Below are 17,868 nucleotides of genomic sequence, written 5' to 3'. Positions count from 1 at the left end.
CAGCAAGGAAAAGCAAGGGTAAAGAATCACACTAAACTGATAAGATCTGCATTTTAATTTAATTTTAAATAAAGCTTCTGAAACATTTTGAAAACCTTATTTACTTTACATATAACAGTAGTTTGGTTATATAATATATAGACTTATAGAGACTTACATTTTAACGTTTTTTAGAAGTCTATATATATTACTAGCACGCGAAGCCTTAAATTAGAGTGTATAAATGAAGACTCCGCACACCACTTCTGAAAGGTTGCCGACCCCTGGACTAAATGACCTCCTGAGGTCCCTTCCAACCCTGATATTCTATGATTCAGTGATCACATACTGAGTCTTCTGTGCTTGAGGTTCAGAACACAGTATGACCTTAAGTATACTCAGCCATTTTCAGCATGATTAATTATTTAAAAAATGTTCTCATGCGTTTATAGTGCAAAAAAGAGAAGCCTAAACATTTGTTGTAGAATAGATTTTTAGTTGCATTATTTTCCAGAATACTGTGGAATTGCACAATTCCAAATGCCACAACTACATTTTTCCTTATCTGTAGACTTGGGTACTCTAAAACTTATGGTGCTGTGGATAAACACAGTTCTGCAACTCTGTATTATCAGAGCTGTGTTTCATTTTTTTTCTTCACATGAAAAATACAAAACCAAGAATCTTAAATGCAGATGTCTGTGTTAATGTAGCCTTGTGGTTGCATCATAAAAGAAAACAAAATTGGAAATGCAAAACAGAATTCTCTGCCACACATTTTGGATTACTGGTTAGTCTTTCTAAATATATAGTTTAGTAGTATGTGTCACATAAGCTGCTAATACTATTATCATAATATTAACTCTTTTGTTTCCTGGGTCTTTTAAAATGTATTATCTTATTGCATTAAGTGGGGGTTTGCATCTTTGTTACCCATATACATTAAAAAAAAAAAAAGAAAGTATTATAGCCCTGGCTGAGTACCCCATTATGGGATTTATTAGGCTGCTGTATTGGACTCAAACTTTGCATCCCCCACATGCTTTTGAATTTACTGAGTGTGAGCAGCATCCGGACATGGACTTGCTCTGGCCTTTCAGGCTCACTCCTGGGGTGCAGACTGGTGCAATGCTGGTACCTTCTCGGGATATGAAGCCTTGCAGCTGAGCTACCCTTGATCCCAAGACCAATGTGGACCTCCCAAGTCTCACCAGTAGCTCATGCATGCCTTCTCCAGAGCTCCATCCTTGTGGATACTCTGGTTTACTGTTTCACCTTTTGGGGATTTTGTGACAATTAAACCAGTAACACACAGAGTTTGTAAAGGCACTTCTAAACCACACACACTTTACTTCTTGGCCAGGTCTATACTTTGAGTGCTTTGCTAGTATATCTATATTGGTACGTGTATGCTGGCAAAAGGCTCCTAGTGTGGATGCAGGTTGTACCAGCAAAACTGTGCTTTTACTGGAATAACTGCATCTACGTGAGGGGCTTTTGGGGACACAGCTGTCAGTCAGGGATCACACTTCTTTACACCCCTGACTGACAGAGCTATGCTGGCAAAAGACTGTAGTGTAGACCTGGCCATAAACAAAGCACACAAGATATTTAGATCTATGGAAAAATATCGAACACTTGCATGTGAGACCCTCCTCAGTTTTCTCACCCCTTCTGAGAGCTCTTTGAGTCTTAATCAGCATCTTCCAGCGAGTCCAGAATTCTTCTGCAGCCCTTCTACTCCTGCCAAGTCTTGTCTTCTAGTTTTGATATGCTGCCTCCTTGTTAGAGAGTTTCCCTTTTAACAGCAGATTCCAGTACTCCTCCTGTCCTTTCCTTGGAATATTTTCACTCTGTAATTCTTTATGGACTGCGGTCTTCTACCCTCAGTCGTTGTTACTGGGGATAAGAGACATTTGCAAGCCAAACAGTTTTGGCTGGTAGAATCTAATACCCTGATAAGGAAAGGTTATTGCAATGCTGATGGTCCTTAATGTCTGCTCTGTTCAGGGGAGACACCCACACCTTCTCCCTTTAAACAAGAGAATTGATGCAAGGATACAATGAAAGCTATGAGTAAGGGTATAAGCATACAGAGAATTCATGAAAGATTGGAATTCATAAGTTCACATAAACAGATTCCCAGACTGTCACACAAAGCAATCAGCCTTCATTGTCCATTTGTCATTGTCCACTTCTCCCCGACTAGGTAGTAAAATGCTGTCTGCTCTTTCTCTTAGTTATTCATTTTCCCCATATCCATTATTTTATAATAACCTGGATATTTTTTCAGTGTAAGGATAAATAATTTACTTCAAAGAGGGTAGACATTTTACATCTGACTTTTTTCATGTATGCAATGTTGTAGCCATGTTGGTCCCAGGATATTAAACAAGGTGAGTGAGATAATATCTTTTATTGGACCAACTTCTGCTGGTGAGACACAAGCTTTTGAACTTAAACAGACCTCTTTTTCAAGGCTGGAAAATGTACTCAAGAGTGTCACAGCTAAATACAAGCTGGAACAAATTGTTTATCTCTGTTCCAGCTTGTATTTAGCTGTGATACTCTAGAGTACATTTCCCAGCCCTGAAGAAGAGCTTTGTGTTGCTTGGAAGCTTGTCTCTCTCACCATCAGAAATTGGTCCAATAAAAGATATTACCTCACTTACTTACCTTCTCTCTTTTTTTAAAAGAATTGAGACTGTTTCCAGAGTGTAGGATAGCATTTTTAGCAAACTTAAAAATATTATTGCTGCATCATTTATCAGGTAAAGTACTTTTAGGAGAAGAAGAAGGCTTGGAGGATGACCCTGAAACACGGTCAGAAGTCAGCACTGCAACTTTTGCAGGTAGGACTGCATTCTTTTTAACACAGAGTTTTTAGTGTAGTTTGTGTAAGCTGTTCAGCAAGTCCACCTTGAATAGTAAATAAGTGTCTGTCCATAAAATATGATTGACTAAAAATGGAATAGCCCAAGGCTATATACAGTTATATTTTACCATCTCATTTACCTTTACCATTTATCCTTTGTTTGTTTACGAAGTGTGGAGATTGTTAAAAGTCTAATTCAACTGTGATTATGGAATTTGCTTAGTTGAGGATTAAAGGGGAAACAGCATGAATGCTGTTTAATGCGGCATCATGTATTTAAAAGAATCATTATTTAAAAACTTAACTTAAAGGGATAAAAATTAATTTAAAATCTAGAAAGAGTTGAAAGTAGTTTTAAGTACTACACCTGTTCCTGAGTAGTCCTGCCAATCTTTCTCTTTACAATTATATTTTCCTATTTTAAAAAAAATGTTTCTATTCATTATTGCTATGTTGAAAGACCTGAAAACAGGGGGAAAAGACTGCCTATACACAATGTACTGTCAAATGCACTAAGTAAACAAATTTAAATCTATAGAATTTTTTTCTAATCTTTCTGTCATAGTAATCTTGGTGTTTCTTGTGACAGTAAGTAAATAAACTTCCACAAAGTGTTTTTATTATCACACAGTTTCCCTTTAAAATATCTGCCTACCTTCTCATCTCCCTCATTCTAGTCGCTTGCAGCTGTTTCTTGCTGTTATTTTAAAATGATGTTTTTAAAGTGCTGTTAGCAATCATAGTAACAGAAGACGATCAAATAATAATTTTTTAAAGTAGAAGATGCATACTGTTTAGAAACATAGCTCCCTCAGACTCGTATCCAAATTTGCATACATTTTCTTTATTGAACTTTAAAACCCTGCTTCTGGCATCTTAACCCATAATTAAAAAAGATGGTTCTTGGACTGCGGTATTCAAATCCAAAAGGACTAAATATGGGCCTTAAGGTGCTGGTTACAGCCTTTATAGAAGAAGCAATGAAAAATTGAAAAGGCTGTACTATACCTAAATGGCTTACAGGCATTTACCTCCATAGCAATATTTTATTGCTTCAGTCACTGCTCCCTTCTAAGTTTAATCCAGTTTTATATCAGGGGTGCAAAGCTGAATTTGATGATTTTATTTTCCTTTGGTGTTTAAATCTTTTCCTTAAAGTGTATACAGATATTTTCTTGATAGATGACTTTGGATCACTAATTGCTTTTTGTTTAAGCCTCTATGAAGAGTGAGATAACCAGTGAATTAGCTTCTTCATCAGGAGTATCAACAGCTGGATCAATAGTAAGTTCTGCAGCTGATCCCACAGGACATGACATCATCACTGAGCAGCCACGTTCACAACATACTTTGCAATCAGACTCTGTAGACCTGACCAGTTGTGATTTGGCCAGCACAACTACTGAAGGGGAAGAGGATGACATGCTTAGTCGGAGCTCCAGCCAGATCAGCACTGTCCAGTCAGACCCCACTATGGACTTGAATGATGGCACGCAGGCTTCTTCACCAGTTAGTGATAGCTCTCAGACTACCACAGAAGGTCCAGATTCAGCTGTGACCCCTTCGGACAGTTCTGAAATTGTAAGTGTGCAACGGGCAGAGCGGGTATCCCAGTCTTCTACTGAGGGGCCCGACATATCTCAGAGCTCCTCCATGGAGGGCCCAGACTTGGACACATCTACTTATTCATCTTCTACTTTCCTGTCCTCCGCTAGTAACACTGAAAAGGTCAGCAGCTCATAGCTTTAACTGAGAGCTTGACCTCATTTTAACACTTTCACTGCAGCTTTAAAAAATGAATTTCTGTTTATAAACATTAGTTTGAACACAAAGCTTTAAACTTGACCTCTATGTATTAAACACACTATAAAATTACTCTTTTCACTGAAAGAATAAATATTATTGGGTTTTCATGAGAAATTTTCTAAATATTACATGCTTCTGTTTTAATAGCACGTTAGCCCTTAAAGCTAACTAAATTGTAAACCTTCAGTTTAAAAGGGCTAGTGAAAGTGTTAAAGGGTGAACCTTCCATTTGGAATAATAGATAAATACCCCTCAAGTCTGAGTGTTTCAACCTCATGCTTTCATGGTGCATATTCTGTGGCTTATTGCCTGTGCTTTCTCACTTGGAAATTCAGTTTTACTACCTCTTGTTCTTTTTACCTCGTTATACCCTCTTGGAATGTCTGTTATATTGTTTGAACATTGCGTAACTTCATATGTACCACACATTGATGCTTTTATGCTTACTTCAAGCATTTATTCAGTAGTGTACTCTACAGATATTTACAGATATTTCAGGATGCCCATCTCTTTTCAGTGAAGATGTCACGTAGTTGAAAAAGAACAATTCAACAGACAATAATGCTTTATTTATTTATTTATTTTGGTTTTTGTTTTAAAAAAAGCTTTTTAAGGGATTTGACAAATGACGCAGATATATAGCATATTAACCCTCAATTCAGGCTTCCAAATGTGTTGTCAGTGCTTGACCTAAAAACAGCTCTGTGAACTCATTGAAGATAAGTTGGGAAGAATAAGTGACCTGTGGAGTTTTTAAAAATGGTTTCTTTACAAATGTGACAAACAGGTACTCTTGCACAAAAGTGGGGTTAGATTGTGCAGAAGAGAAGTAGTAATATTTTCTCAAACTCTGACCAGCACTTAAATGCTCATGATGCAAAAATGAGCTGGTGTTCACAGTAGATACTAAAGATCTTTGTAATAGGATTGACCTTCTCCTTTCTTGCAAGCTCCCAATAGTGAAATAGCTAAGATTGTTGATGTCTAAGTAGTCATCATCAAGCTTCAGAGTGAATGCTATATTCAGAAGAATTGGAGAGTTCCCGTTTCCCTTAAAGCTGTTGCTTCAGGCTGTCTGCATGTTTGGGCTGATATTACTGCATTGGTTTAGACATGTTCAGTTTTTGACAGTTATCTTTGCAATCATAAAGACTGCAGTCTTAAGCTTTTTTAAATTCTTAAATATTAAGACCAGAAAGGACTATTAGGATCATAGTCTGACCTTCTGCATCACACAGGCCATAGACTCTCACCCAATAATTTCTGCATCAAACCTCTACAGACGCTCCCCGACTTATGTAAGCGTTCCATTCTGGAGCACCTTGCGTAAGTTGAATTTTGCATAAGTCAGGAATGTATACCTGACAATTACACCACCAAAAAAAAAAAAAAAAAAGAAAAGAAAAGCGTACGGAACTTACAGAGCTTTTTCCGTAAGTGTGGATTTGCGTAAGTCGGGTCTTGTGTAACCCGGGGAGCGCCTGTAATTTCTGTTTGAGCTATAGCATATCTTTTAGAAAGATATTCAATCTTGATTTACAACTTCAAGAGATGATGAATACAAGATTTCCATAAGTAATTAAATAAAATGTAAATCCTAAAGCCCAAGATTCCGCCTTCAGGGAAAAGTGCCAATTTGGTAAGCTGCTGAGCTGGATGATCACACTTATCCCACTTTACAGATGCAGATATGCCAAATAGATACGTCCTTCACTGATAGTTTTTAACTCTTACGTATCTTTTATTTCCTCCTTTCAGTGTTCAGTATGCTCTCTTAGCACATAACCATTGCTCTGATGTACTCTGATTGTGAACTCTGGAAATGAACAGTTAAGTTTGGACAGTTAAGGTCGTACAGAGTTCTTTTCAACATGAGTTGCAATCTAAAATTGTCAAAGGCTTTCATATTTTCTTGGTACAGTAACTCCTTGCTTAACATTGTAGTTATGTTCCTGAAAAATGCTACTTTTTAAGCGAAACAATGTTAAGCAAATCCAATTTCCTTATACGAATTAATGTAAAAAGACTATATTTTATATGTACACTGCCCTCCCCCCCCGCCCCACAGTATAAGTTTTAAACAAACAATTTATTACTGCACACAGCAATGATGATTGTGACGCTTGGTTGAGGAGGTGAAGTAAAAGGGTGGGATATTTCCCAGGGATAAATGATGCTAAATGATGAACTAGTACTCGGCTGAGCCCTCAAGGGTTAACACATTGTTATTAATGTAGCCTCACACTCTACAAGGCAGCCCGAATGGAGGGAGGGGAGACAGCATGGCAGAGAGAGACAGAGACACACTCTAAGTACATTGCCTTTTTAAGTAGATCATCAAGTTGAGATAGCAGCTGCTGCCAGCAAGCTCCCTCCATCCTGAGCCCTGGCTCCCAGGAGCAGCTCCAAGGCCGAGGACAGGAGCAGCACACACAGTGGTGGGAGGGACAGCCTACTGCCCTGCAATTGGTAGCCTGCTCGGCTGCCGCACAGGGAACTTAGGGGAGTGGGGAGCTGATGGGTGGGCTTCTGGTTCACCCTGGTTCCAAGCCCCCACCCACTAGCTCCAACTGGCTGCTCTTTCTGGAAGCAGTGAACAAAGCAGGCAGCTACCAAACAACGTTATAAGGGAGCATTGTGCAACTTAAAATGAGCATGTTCTCTAATTGATCAGCAACGAAACAACGTTAACCAGGACAAAGTTAAGTGAGGAGTTACTGTACCTGCTTTGGAAATCCAGTACATATATCTTCAGTGAGGTTTAGTGATGCTTAATGCATATACGAAGTGCCTCTGAAAGGCATATTATACTGTAAGTTGATAATAATGTAAACAATGAACTTGAAAATACCCAGAGGCCACCTGGTATTTAGCAAACAGGTTAAGAATTAACCATTTTAGATGCAATCTCTCCTTAGGCCTGTTCATTCAGAATAGAATTTTATGATGGTATTGCACCAAGTGTAACTGAAGTTAGAATTTGTCCTGCTGAATCTTATTGCTGATTCCATTTGCTGTGGAAATCATGTTCAATCATCATGGAACCCTGCAATGCCATTTCTAGTCACTTTTTATTGTAAAACCATAGTGTAAAATACAAATGCATTTTAAAAACCAGTGTTTGAAAACGTTTTTATTTATCTGCCAAAACCTGAGTTCAGGGTTTGGAATCTTCTCTGCAACAGCTAATCAAAACACAGTTATCTAAAATTGTACTTCCTACATTGTCATAAGCTTTCCCCCGGAAGTGTGGAACACTGAACTTGGGTTTTGGCAGGTAAGCAAAAGAGAAACTGCTTCACAAGTATTGTTTAAAAATATTTATTTTAAACACACATATTAATGTAAAGATTTGGCCTTTAAAAATATTTGAGTGTGTTTATTTTTAACAAATCTATGGAAAATTTGATACCATGGCAATAATAAAGCAGAGTATTAGTGTATAAATCTAAATCTGTTATAGGTTTAGACAAGTAAGGAGAGAAGTTAGACTAAACACACATACACAATAGGATTTTGAAATCCAAATAAGTGATGGACTGACAATTCTGAAAGTGGTCATATCCTATATGATCAGATGAGCCGGGCTTGCCTTTTTTGTGTTAAATTTGTTATCTTTGGGCTGTGGGCTTTTTCTTCCTGTTGTCTTTGTTTATGGAGTTTCCTGCCATATGAAATCCAAGAACACTATCTCTTGTTTTCTTGAAGATGTGTCATTTTAATTTGGTATTTTGTTAGACATTTTAACTGCTTTCAGACTTACGTGTTTTTTTTTAATTTATGGGCTGCTTTTTATTTGCATTGTATAGAGGGTTGATGTCATAAAAACCGTGAGGGATGTTTCTAGCTAGTTTGTTGTTGGGATGGGAATTGAGGTGTCACTTCGTCTTTCTGCATGCTTATTTAATTTTTGTGAGTCTGGGATTTGGTGTAAGTAGAAGAGGACCTTTTCAGGTCCTTTTAATATTTTAAAGAGAAATATTAAATGATGATCAAGATTTGTTTCATAATTATATGGTTGGATCTTAGACTTTTATAAATTAAAGACAAGAGTCATTTCCTGGCCAGTGCAGGATAGGAATGTTAAAGGTAACTTACTCAATCAGCATATTGTTTGTGTATTTATTTTCATATTCTAGTCTAAGCAGCTAAAATTTCTTGACAGCTTGAAAGATAATTGGTATCTTTCACTTTAACGATTTACATGGCATTTTGCAGCCAGAAAATTAAGTTACCTTCTGATAGTATAGCTGTGAAATATTTTTTGCTACCTTTTGGTGGTGGTCTCTTTGCATTAATTAAATAAGCAGCAGGTTCATAACATTAGTATCAGGGGTTGGATTTTAAAAAAACCCAACTCATTTCCATTGGACTTTGAGTTAGAATTAAGGGATAAAATGAGAGTATCTTGAAGAGGTCCAGCCCTATGTTTTGTGGTGCCCAGTGGGATCACTGCTAGACTTCCGTTACCCACATACTGCATCTGAGGTCATCGGAGGGTTTGGCAGCTGGACAGTTTAGGTCAAGCTGGGGCCTTAAAAGGGGGTGGTGGAGGTTGATAGCAGCTGGGATGGAGGATCAGTTTGCCTCACACCAATGAGAAAGGCCCAAGCTGTAGTACAGAGGCAGGCTCTAATCTAAGTCAGGCCTGTGAGCTATCGAGATCACAATTTTGCATCTTGGAAAAATGAGGAATCTGAGAAGTGTGGGGCCAGCACATAGCTGCATGCTTATGCTAACATGCATCAGACTGACTTTGGTTTGTGAATTACTAACATTGCATGTTTGTGCTCTGACTTGTGCACTCAAAGTTAGTCTACTCTAAAAGTCCACTCCTTGTATACCTTAGGTGCTAGAGGGTACTGAAAGCCAGTATTCTGGAATGCAGATTGGACAGCTGCAAGATGAGGAAGATGAAACTGCAAATGTTCTCCATGATGAATCCTCAGATCCTTTCAGAAATTCTTCCCTTGGTATGTTGATAAATAGGAAAAATCAATTACAAAAATAGTAGCATCTTTCATCTGCAAATGCAAAGTGCTCCACTTAGGAAGGAAAAATCAGTTTCACACATACAGAATGGGAAGAGTCTGTCTAGGAAGGAGTACGGCAGAAAGGGATCTAGGGGTTATAGTGGACCACAAGCTAAATATGAGTCAACAGTGTGATGCTGTTGCAAAAAAAGCAAACATGATTCTGGAATGTATTAGCAGGTGTGTTGTGAGCAAGACCCGAGAAGTCATTCTTCCGCTCTACTCTGCGCTGGTTAGGCCTCAACTGGAGTATTGTGTCCAGTTCTGGGCACCGCATTTCAAGAAAGATGTGGAGAAATTGGAGAGGGTTCAGAGAAGAGCAACAAGACTGATTAAAGGTCTTGAGAACATGACCTATGAAAGAAGGCTGAAAGAATTGGGTTTGTTTAGTTTGGAAAAGAAGACTGAGAGGGGACATGATAGGAGTTTTCAGGTGTCTAAAAGGGTGTCATAAGGAGGAGGGAAAAAACTTGTTCACCTTAGCCTCTAAGGATAGAACAAGAAGCAATGGGCTTAAACTGCAGCAAGGGATATTAGGAAAAAGTTCCTAACTGTCAGGGTGGTTAAACACTGGAATAAATTGCCTAGGGAGGTTGTGGAATCTCCATCTCTGGAGATATTTAAGAGTAGGTTAGATAATGTCTATCATGGATGGTCTAGACAGTATTTGGTCCTGCCATGAGGGCAGGGGACTGGACTCGATGACCTCTCGAGGTCCCTTCCAGTCCTAGAATCTATGAATCTGATTTCCAGCAAGACTGATTATCTATTTTATGTCTACCAGAAACAAATATAACAACATTCTGATGAATAAGATGAATGTATAAGATGAATCTTTCCTATTTTCATTTCTTTAACAAATCATTTTACTTGTTAGTTCTAGGCTACTTTTTTTAACTGTCTTGTAATAAACTTCAGTTAAAAGTGTGTGATCTGCATTTAGCTTAATTTACATCTTAAATAATGTGCTATGTATTGCTTTTTTCTGAAGCCCTTCAGCAACCACACTTATTGAAAAACATGGGCCATAGCAGGCAGCCTTCTGACAGCAGTGTAGATAGATTCATGGCAAAAGAAGAAGCAGTAGAATCTGTTGATCATGAGATTAAGGTAAGACATTCTCTCACTCGAGGTGGGTTTTTAAGTTAGGTGTTTGTTAAATTTTCAAAACCAGCATACATGAAACAACTAATGGAATTCTGCTTTATAAGCAGATAATTTGGTAATCTGTACAATAGTAGGTGTACTTTACAGTATATGTTCCAGCTTAAAAAAAGTACATTCCAGTCATCAACATTCTAACTTGTAATTAAAACTTCCTAGATCACATAAATACACTATCTTGAAAACTTACATAAACAAAAGACGGTATACTATTAGGCAAACATAAATAGACAAGTCATGCAATTAAGGGTGTCAGAACTGCAGAGAGAAAAAGAACTCCCCTTTGCTGTGTGCATGAAGAGTAGCGAAGGGACATGTAATGAATTTTTCATCTGCTGCTCAAATATCATTGAACTGACCACCATCTGCGATGAACAAATACAGCAAAGAACTTCCAAGGAGTTCAAGTTGAATGCAATGAGTTTTATATAGAAAAAAAAATTTTTTTTTAATCCCCAACACTGAAAAGGTATGCCAGATTCTCTATCATACTGTTTAAGCTAATAAATTTGGCAACTTCCAGAAGGATGTTATTCTTGAGCTTTCCATATTATGCTTCCAGAGAGCATAACTTTGTAATTGAAGGAGCTTCATGAACAGTCTTTTGTCAAACAGCAAGTCTAGATAAATAACAATCTACCAGAACTGTCATATTATAGTTTTTATGGTGAAATTAGAACAATTATAGTGCTGGTGGTGGCATCTTTGCAAAAATATTTGGTTTTAGGGCATTCTCACAGAAGATGTATTTAATGTGCCTCTGATTTACTACCAGGGATCCTAGTTTTTCGTGATTTAAAAAAAAAAAAAAAAATCTCAGATTAACCCCCTCCTCCCATAAAATCTGTTTTTCCACATTTAAAATAAAATGATGATCTTTAATTTCCATAGCCACAATATAAATAGGTATCACTTGAACACACTGTTTAATTGATATATTCATAATTTTTAAGCTGGCAGCCCAAGCCCCGCCCATTTCCCCTGTTATGCTACTGTGTATGATTCTATTTTTTTTCAAAAAATATAAAAACTAAAGATTCTCTGCAAATGCAGATTCTGTGTTTTTCCCTGGCAAATAGATTTCTAGGATCCTTGTTTATTACTTAATGTTTCTAAATTGTGTTCCCTCTTATGTATGCTTTTAAGATTAAGTTTAAATTAAAAAAAATCATAAGACCTGTGATTTGCTTTTTGTAACAGCCTTCCAGAATAAAGGGAGATATAGGTCACTACACAGATGGAAATTCTGCTCCTCTGGTTCACTGTGTTCGTCTCCTATCTGCTTCTTTTCTGCTTACTGGGGAGAAAGGTGGTAAGTTGCTGTCAAAAACAGTGATGGCTTATTGTCTGCCTCAATATACAAAACAAAGTGTGATCACTTTATCTAGTTGTGTGACAGCTCTTCATTGACTGAGCGTATTGTTTTTTTCGTGACAGGACTTTAAAGTATGACAACAGCTTGTAAAGAGCTTTAAAAGGATTTATAGCCTCTTTCGTAATTGCTGAACCTAGTTTTGACCTGCTCCTTCCTGATGAAATTATTATATTACTGTAAACTTGCTAGTCAAATATTAAGTTATTTTAAAAAAAGTTATTTAAAGGATGTTTTAAATGGTAAAATAACCAGATAACTTTTTTTAACTCCTTAAGATGGCAATTCTCTAATTCTAATCCGTGGGGAGCTGGCAGATCACATGATAATGCCAGCAGCTCCTCCATTTTACCAGTGGTTTACATGAGTGTCTAGGTTTTGTATAGCATAGTTAAGCCTGGGATACCAGTAAAAGCAGCTAGAAACAAGGAGGTGGAGCTTGCTTAAACTGCTGCTGCATAAGTGGAGGAAATGGGTTTTTCTGTCTTGTACCAGAGCCATCAGCAGGAGTGGAACTGCCTATCAGTGAAGCCACCAGCAGGAAGGAGGGAAGGACTACTTACAAGATCAGAGCCACTAGCCAGGCAGTGTGTCCATAGGAGCAAATGGAAAAGAGACTAGGTGGTTTGGTAGCATATCCTACACAGAAGAGAACCAGGAAGCAAATTCAGGGAGAAAGAAGGACCAGAAAGCCTGAGGAGTGTTAGGGGACCAGATTGGGGGGGGGGGGGGGGGGTTGGGAGAATAGCATGTGCAGGGGAACAGGGAGATGGACGACTGTTAGTTCCCTTTCCTTCCTGTCTGTAAGGCGCTAAAAGGAACAGTATATGTCTTTTGAAAAGGACCAGACACTGTATTTTACAGTTAAAAATAGAAATACTTGAAATTTTCCATTTAAGCAATTGCTGCTGTTTTTACAGGGAAGCTGTGTAACTGCATGGGAGGGAAATCTCTCAAGATGTGGTCCACATTATATGAAGCTTGTAAAAACCCTATCTTAAAGGGATACAACTTAAATAGAACACACTTTTCTCTGAAAATTCTTTATCAATGAATGTTACATAGGGATACCCAAGTTTATAATTGAAATATGAGATTTTCCTTTTTATTTTCTTTTTTCCCCACTTTTCTCTATTTTGGATACTTATGTGGTCCCCCATTACCATATAGCATCTGAGTGTCTCAGAAACTTTTTTTTTGTCCTCTCCACGCCCTTTTGAGGTAAGAAAGTACTATTATCTCCATTTACAGATGAGAAACTTAGGTACAGAGAGATTAAATGACTGCCCAAGGTTATGCAGGAAACTGAAGAGGGGTCTCTTAAGTCCCAGGCTAGCATTCCAACCTTAGACTCTCCTTCCTTCATTTGTGCAGTTGATAGCATTTTGTGTATAATTAGTTTGGCTGTTTTCTCTGTGTGGATCTTCCATGCTGCAGTGGGGGAAGAAACATTTTTAAAAACACTAAATGTAATTTCTGCAAAAATTGAAGTGGAGACTTAGGCAGGTATAATACATGAAATTAATTTTAACTCCATTTTTAAAATGGATTAGGTTTTAAGATGACATTCCCCATTTAAGAGATTGTCATTTTTCTTTAGCAAATATAGATATTTCTGTTTTGAAACGTGTCTCTTTGGTTCAAATTCTAGATAACATCTTGTTGCATACCAGCATGTTTATATAATAATACCTAACTCTTCGAGTACTTTTCATCAGTTGTTCTCTGGGCTTGTCCAGTGTTGATAAGTCAGAGTGTAAATCTATGGTGCTACATCCTGTTGCACACTCACTAGCCATGTAGATCCTGCTACCATGCAATAAAGTGCCATAGTGCACTCTGCTGCAGTAGGTCAAAGAACATAAGGAATTTTTAGGGTGTACGGAGTCTCTCTACATTTATAATAATAATATAATTTATAATAATGGAGATATCCCATCTCCTAGAACTGGAAGGGACCTTGAAAGGTCATCGAGTCCAGCCCCTTGCCTTCACTAGCAGGACCAAGTACTGATTTTGCCCCAGATTCCCTAAGTGGCCCCCTCAAGGATTGAACTCACAACCCTGGGTTTAGCAGGCAATGCTCAAACCACTGAGCTATCCCTCCCCCCGATTCTAGATAACATTCTGGATAACATGTTATACCTCTCTGGCCCAGTGACTATTTATCCAAAGTGGAACAGTTGTTGGAGGAGAGAGTGACACTCTAGTCCAGTGGTTAGGGCACTCCCTGGGGAAGTGGGAGACCCTGGGTCCAGTCCCCTTACTCTAGTCACTCTTTCATTATGCAGAGTGGAACAGCTTCAACAGGAGAGACAGAGGGAGTTCCACATCAGAATATCCCATAGGTAGAGCACTGCTTAGAGCAGGGGTTCTCACAACAAATTTTTTGGTGGCCTCAGAGTGTGGCCACCAACTCTTGCTGGTGGCCGCTATGACACTTTTTCCTAAAATACTTAACTTTAGGAAAAACAAATAAATATGCACATGTTCATGTCCAAATCATAGTAATTTATTTATGTAGGGTTGTGGATTTTTTTGCAGTTTCAGTAATAAAAATAATGGACAGTTGTGTCTATTCTTTACTGGACCTAAACAGAAAAGAGACACAAATAAGGTGCTTTGCATGTTCTTGTCTTTTGTTGTTGTTTCTTTGCTTGTTTGGTTTTGGATTTTTTTAGATTTGCTAGCTAGTAAGCCTGCTTCTGTGAACAATGATGTTTGTTGATATCACTTTTCACAGCAGCAGACTTGCTAGCTAGCTGGGAGTCAGTGAAAAATGATATTAACAAACATACAAATATCACTTTTCACAGCTGACTTATTCAGGCCTGTCAAGCCACGAGACAAATTAAGTCTTGGTCTGATGGGTAGGGAGACAGCGGGGACCAAGGGTGATAGGGTGGATGGGTGAGGGACCAGGGGATGGAGCCTGCTGGGTCCTACGGCTGAGGGATGGAGCCCGCGGCCAGAACCTGCCGCCACACAGCCAGTGCCCATGTCCAGAGCCTGCCGCTGAATGGCTGGAGCCTGCCTCCCACCACCCCAGCGCTGAAGCCTTGAGCTCCACCACCCCCAGGAAGGTGGGGGAACTCACACCAGCTGTCTGCTCCTCTGGCATTTGTGCTTCCAGAGGGGTGATGACCCAACACCTCTGGGCGGCCCCCAATCACTGTCCAGGAGGCTGTGGCCGCAAGAGAAGCCCTTGGTGGCCGCATTTGAGAAACGCTGGGTTAGAGCACTGGTTCTGAAAGGTGTGGGAGACCCCAGTTCAAATGCTTTCTCCCCTCTTTGCCTGAGGAGAGACTTAAGCCTGGGTCTCCCACATCACAAGTGAGTGCTAACCACTGGGGGGAAAGTTACCAGGTGTGTGGGCACCATCACAATGTAAAATGGCATAGGCATCTAATTTTAAAGAAGGTTCCTGGCTGTGAATTATGAAGCAGAAACAGGTGCGCCTCTGCAGTCAGGTGCCCATTTCTGAGAGAGGAATGGAGTTTAGCACATTCCCCTTTCCTCAGCATCTCCTATTGGGTAGCTTAGGCGGGGAGCCACCTAGCATGCTCGCTTTTATGAATTGCAATCTTAGGAGCCTATATCTTGCCATTCACTGTATAGGGAGCCTGGGCACCTAACTCAGGCTTTGTGGATCACATTGTGGTTTCTGTGATTTTTTTTTTTTCTAAGAACCCAGACTCCTTTGATGCATTCAGTCTTAAGTGACTTGTCAAGGTCCCATAGGAAGCCTGTGGCAGAGTAGGGAATTGAACCCACATTTTCAAAGTCTTAGGCTGATGCCCTAAGCACTGGCCTATCCTTACTGTTTAAATTAACACCATAATTGGGGTTGAATGGTTGCTGCCAAGGAATCTCTCTTATAAAGTCTCTCAGCAATAGTGGCCATTGTGGTGGGTCCCTCCCCCCCCCCCCCCCCCATAAGTTCTCTTATAAGCTTAGTGGGGAGACTGGAAGGGGAAGTCTTCAAGGAAAACCTAGGGTGCTCTTGGAGGTGGTGTTTATAATTTATAGCAGGGGTCGGCAACCTTTCAGAAAGTGGTGTGCCGAGTCTTCATTTATTCACTCATAATTAAGGTTTCTCGTCCCAGTAATACATTTTAACATTTTTAGAAGGCCTCTTTCTATAAGCCTATAATATATAACTAAACTATTGTTTTATGTAAAGTAAATAAGGTTTTTAATGTTTAAGAAGCTTCATTTAAAATTAAATTAAAATGCAGAGCCCGCCGGACCGGTGGCCAGGACCCGGACAGTGTGAATGCCTCTGAAAATCAGCTTGTGTGCTGCCTTTGGCACATGTGCTATAGGTTGCCTATCCCTGATTTATAGCAAATTTCCTCTCAAGATATCAAAGCACTTTACAAATAAACGAACAGTTTATGCATCTGTGAAATCAGCATATTTACCTCAAAAGAGTGATATGAGGCTGAAGTTATTCACCCAAAGTCGCACACTGTTTTTGGCAAATCTAAATACTATTTCCCAGGCTCTTGATTTCCATACCTTTGCCCTTAAAAAACTAAACCCAGACCTTCCTCCTGTGCTCTGCCTGGGAGGAACTGGTTCATGAGGGATACCTTATTTTCATTTTGTTCTTGAGCATCCTATGGACTCCAGAAATAAGACCTAGCTCCTGCCCTGAAAAGCTTATAATCTAGTTGTGGCTATAAACGTTAATAATTTAGGCTACAATTTAGTCATGGGAGTCACAGAACCCGTGACTTCCAAAGACCTCCGTGACTTCAGCCCTGGTGGCTGGGAGCTGCAGGGTCCAGCAGCCTCTCGCAGTGACAGGGAGCTGTGAGGTACCCCGCCACCTAAGGCAACGGGGCCCCCAAGCTCCCAGCTGCCGTGGGCAGGCAGTGGACCCCGCAGTTCCCTGGCAGCGGCATGGGGGACCAGCAGCTCCGCGGCTGCCAGTGGCAGAATGGGGGACCTCTGCGGTTCCCCAGCTGCTGGCAGCTGCTGCTGCTGGTCATAGGTGGACCCCAGCAGCTCCCTGCCACCGCGGGGGGTAGGGGAACCCTGCAGCTGGTGGTGGTGTGGGAGCCTGAAGCTCCCAGCCACCCAGCATCTGCCCAGCCCCTTCCCCTTTTATCATGGATATTTTTAGTAAAAGTCAGGGACAGGTCACGGACTTCCATGGATTTTTCTTTATTGTCCGTGACCTGTCCGTGACTTTTACTAAAAGTATCTGTGATAAAATCTTAGCCTTATTAATAATCACTAGTGCCACTCTGCTCTCTGTCAGAACCTATAACTATACCCCGACATTCTATGAGGGATGTTTTTAGAGGTGCCCACTTTCAGATGAGATGTAACACACAATTACTGATTATTTATGGATAGTAAAACCTCTGTAGCACTTCTGCAAGGGTAGGAAAGTTTCTCAGCCTCACTGTCCCACTCACATTCCAATTTGGGTAAATAATTTCTGCCCAGTGGAAATTTTCCTTACAGTTTCAGTTAGATGTGGCTGTGTTAGACCTGAGTGACTGACTTGTTTTTCCTCATTCTTGAGCTCTTGTCAGCTTGACCTTGAAATGTAAGAATACTAACAAAGGCAAAAGGAATCTTTCCTCACCCACATTTGCTTATTACCATAGCACTTAGGAGCCCTA

At 39.6% G+C, this 17,868-nt stretch overlaps 1 protein-coding gene across 7 annotated transcripts in view; it reads left to right on the top strand.

The window, feature by feature from the left end:
- HTT (huntingtin) overlaps positions 1–17,868 on the top strand; it is a 212,571-nt gene that overhangs the window by 46,162 nt on the left and 148,541 nt on the right. For 6 of the 7 annotated variants that reach the window (XR_010601950.1, XM_005304086.5, XM_065598286.1 and 3 more), the window contains 5 exons: positions 2,751–2,831; positions 4,071–4,435; positions 9,510–9,633; positions 10,685–10,803; positions 12,058–12,169. Coding sequence is in view for 6 of the 7 variants with exons in the window: in XM_005304086.5 (XP_005304143.1) it covers positions 2,751–2,831; positions 4,071–4,435; positions 9,510–9,633; positions 10,685–10,803; positions 12,058–12,169 (801 nt within the window). In the remaining variant the exon portion in view is untranslated. The other variant, XM_024108430.3, reaches the window with a different exon arrangement.

Source organism: Chrysemys picta, chromosome 5 (assembly GCF_011386835.1).
Source record: "Chrysemys picta bellii isolate R12L10 chromosome 5, ASM1138683v2, whole genome shotgun sequence".
In the NCBI taxonomy this organism is placed as follows: domain Eukaryota; kingdom Metazoa; phylum Chordata; order Testudines; family Emydidae; genus Chrysemys; species Chrysemys picta.
The sequence above is the reverse complement of the archived record's forward strand: the minus strand, read 5'-3'. Positions and strand labels throughout refer to the sequence as shown.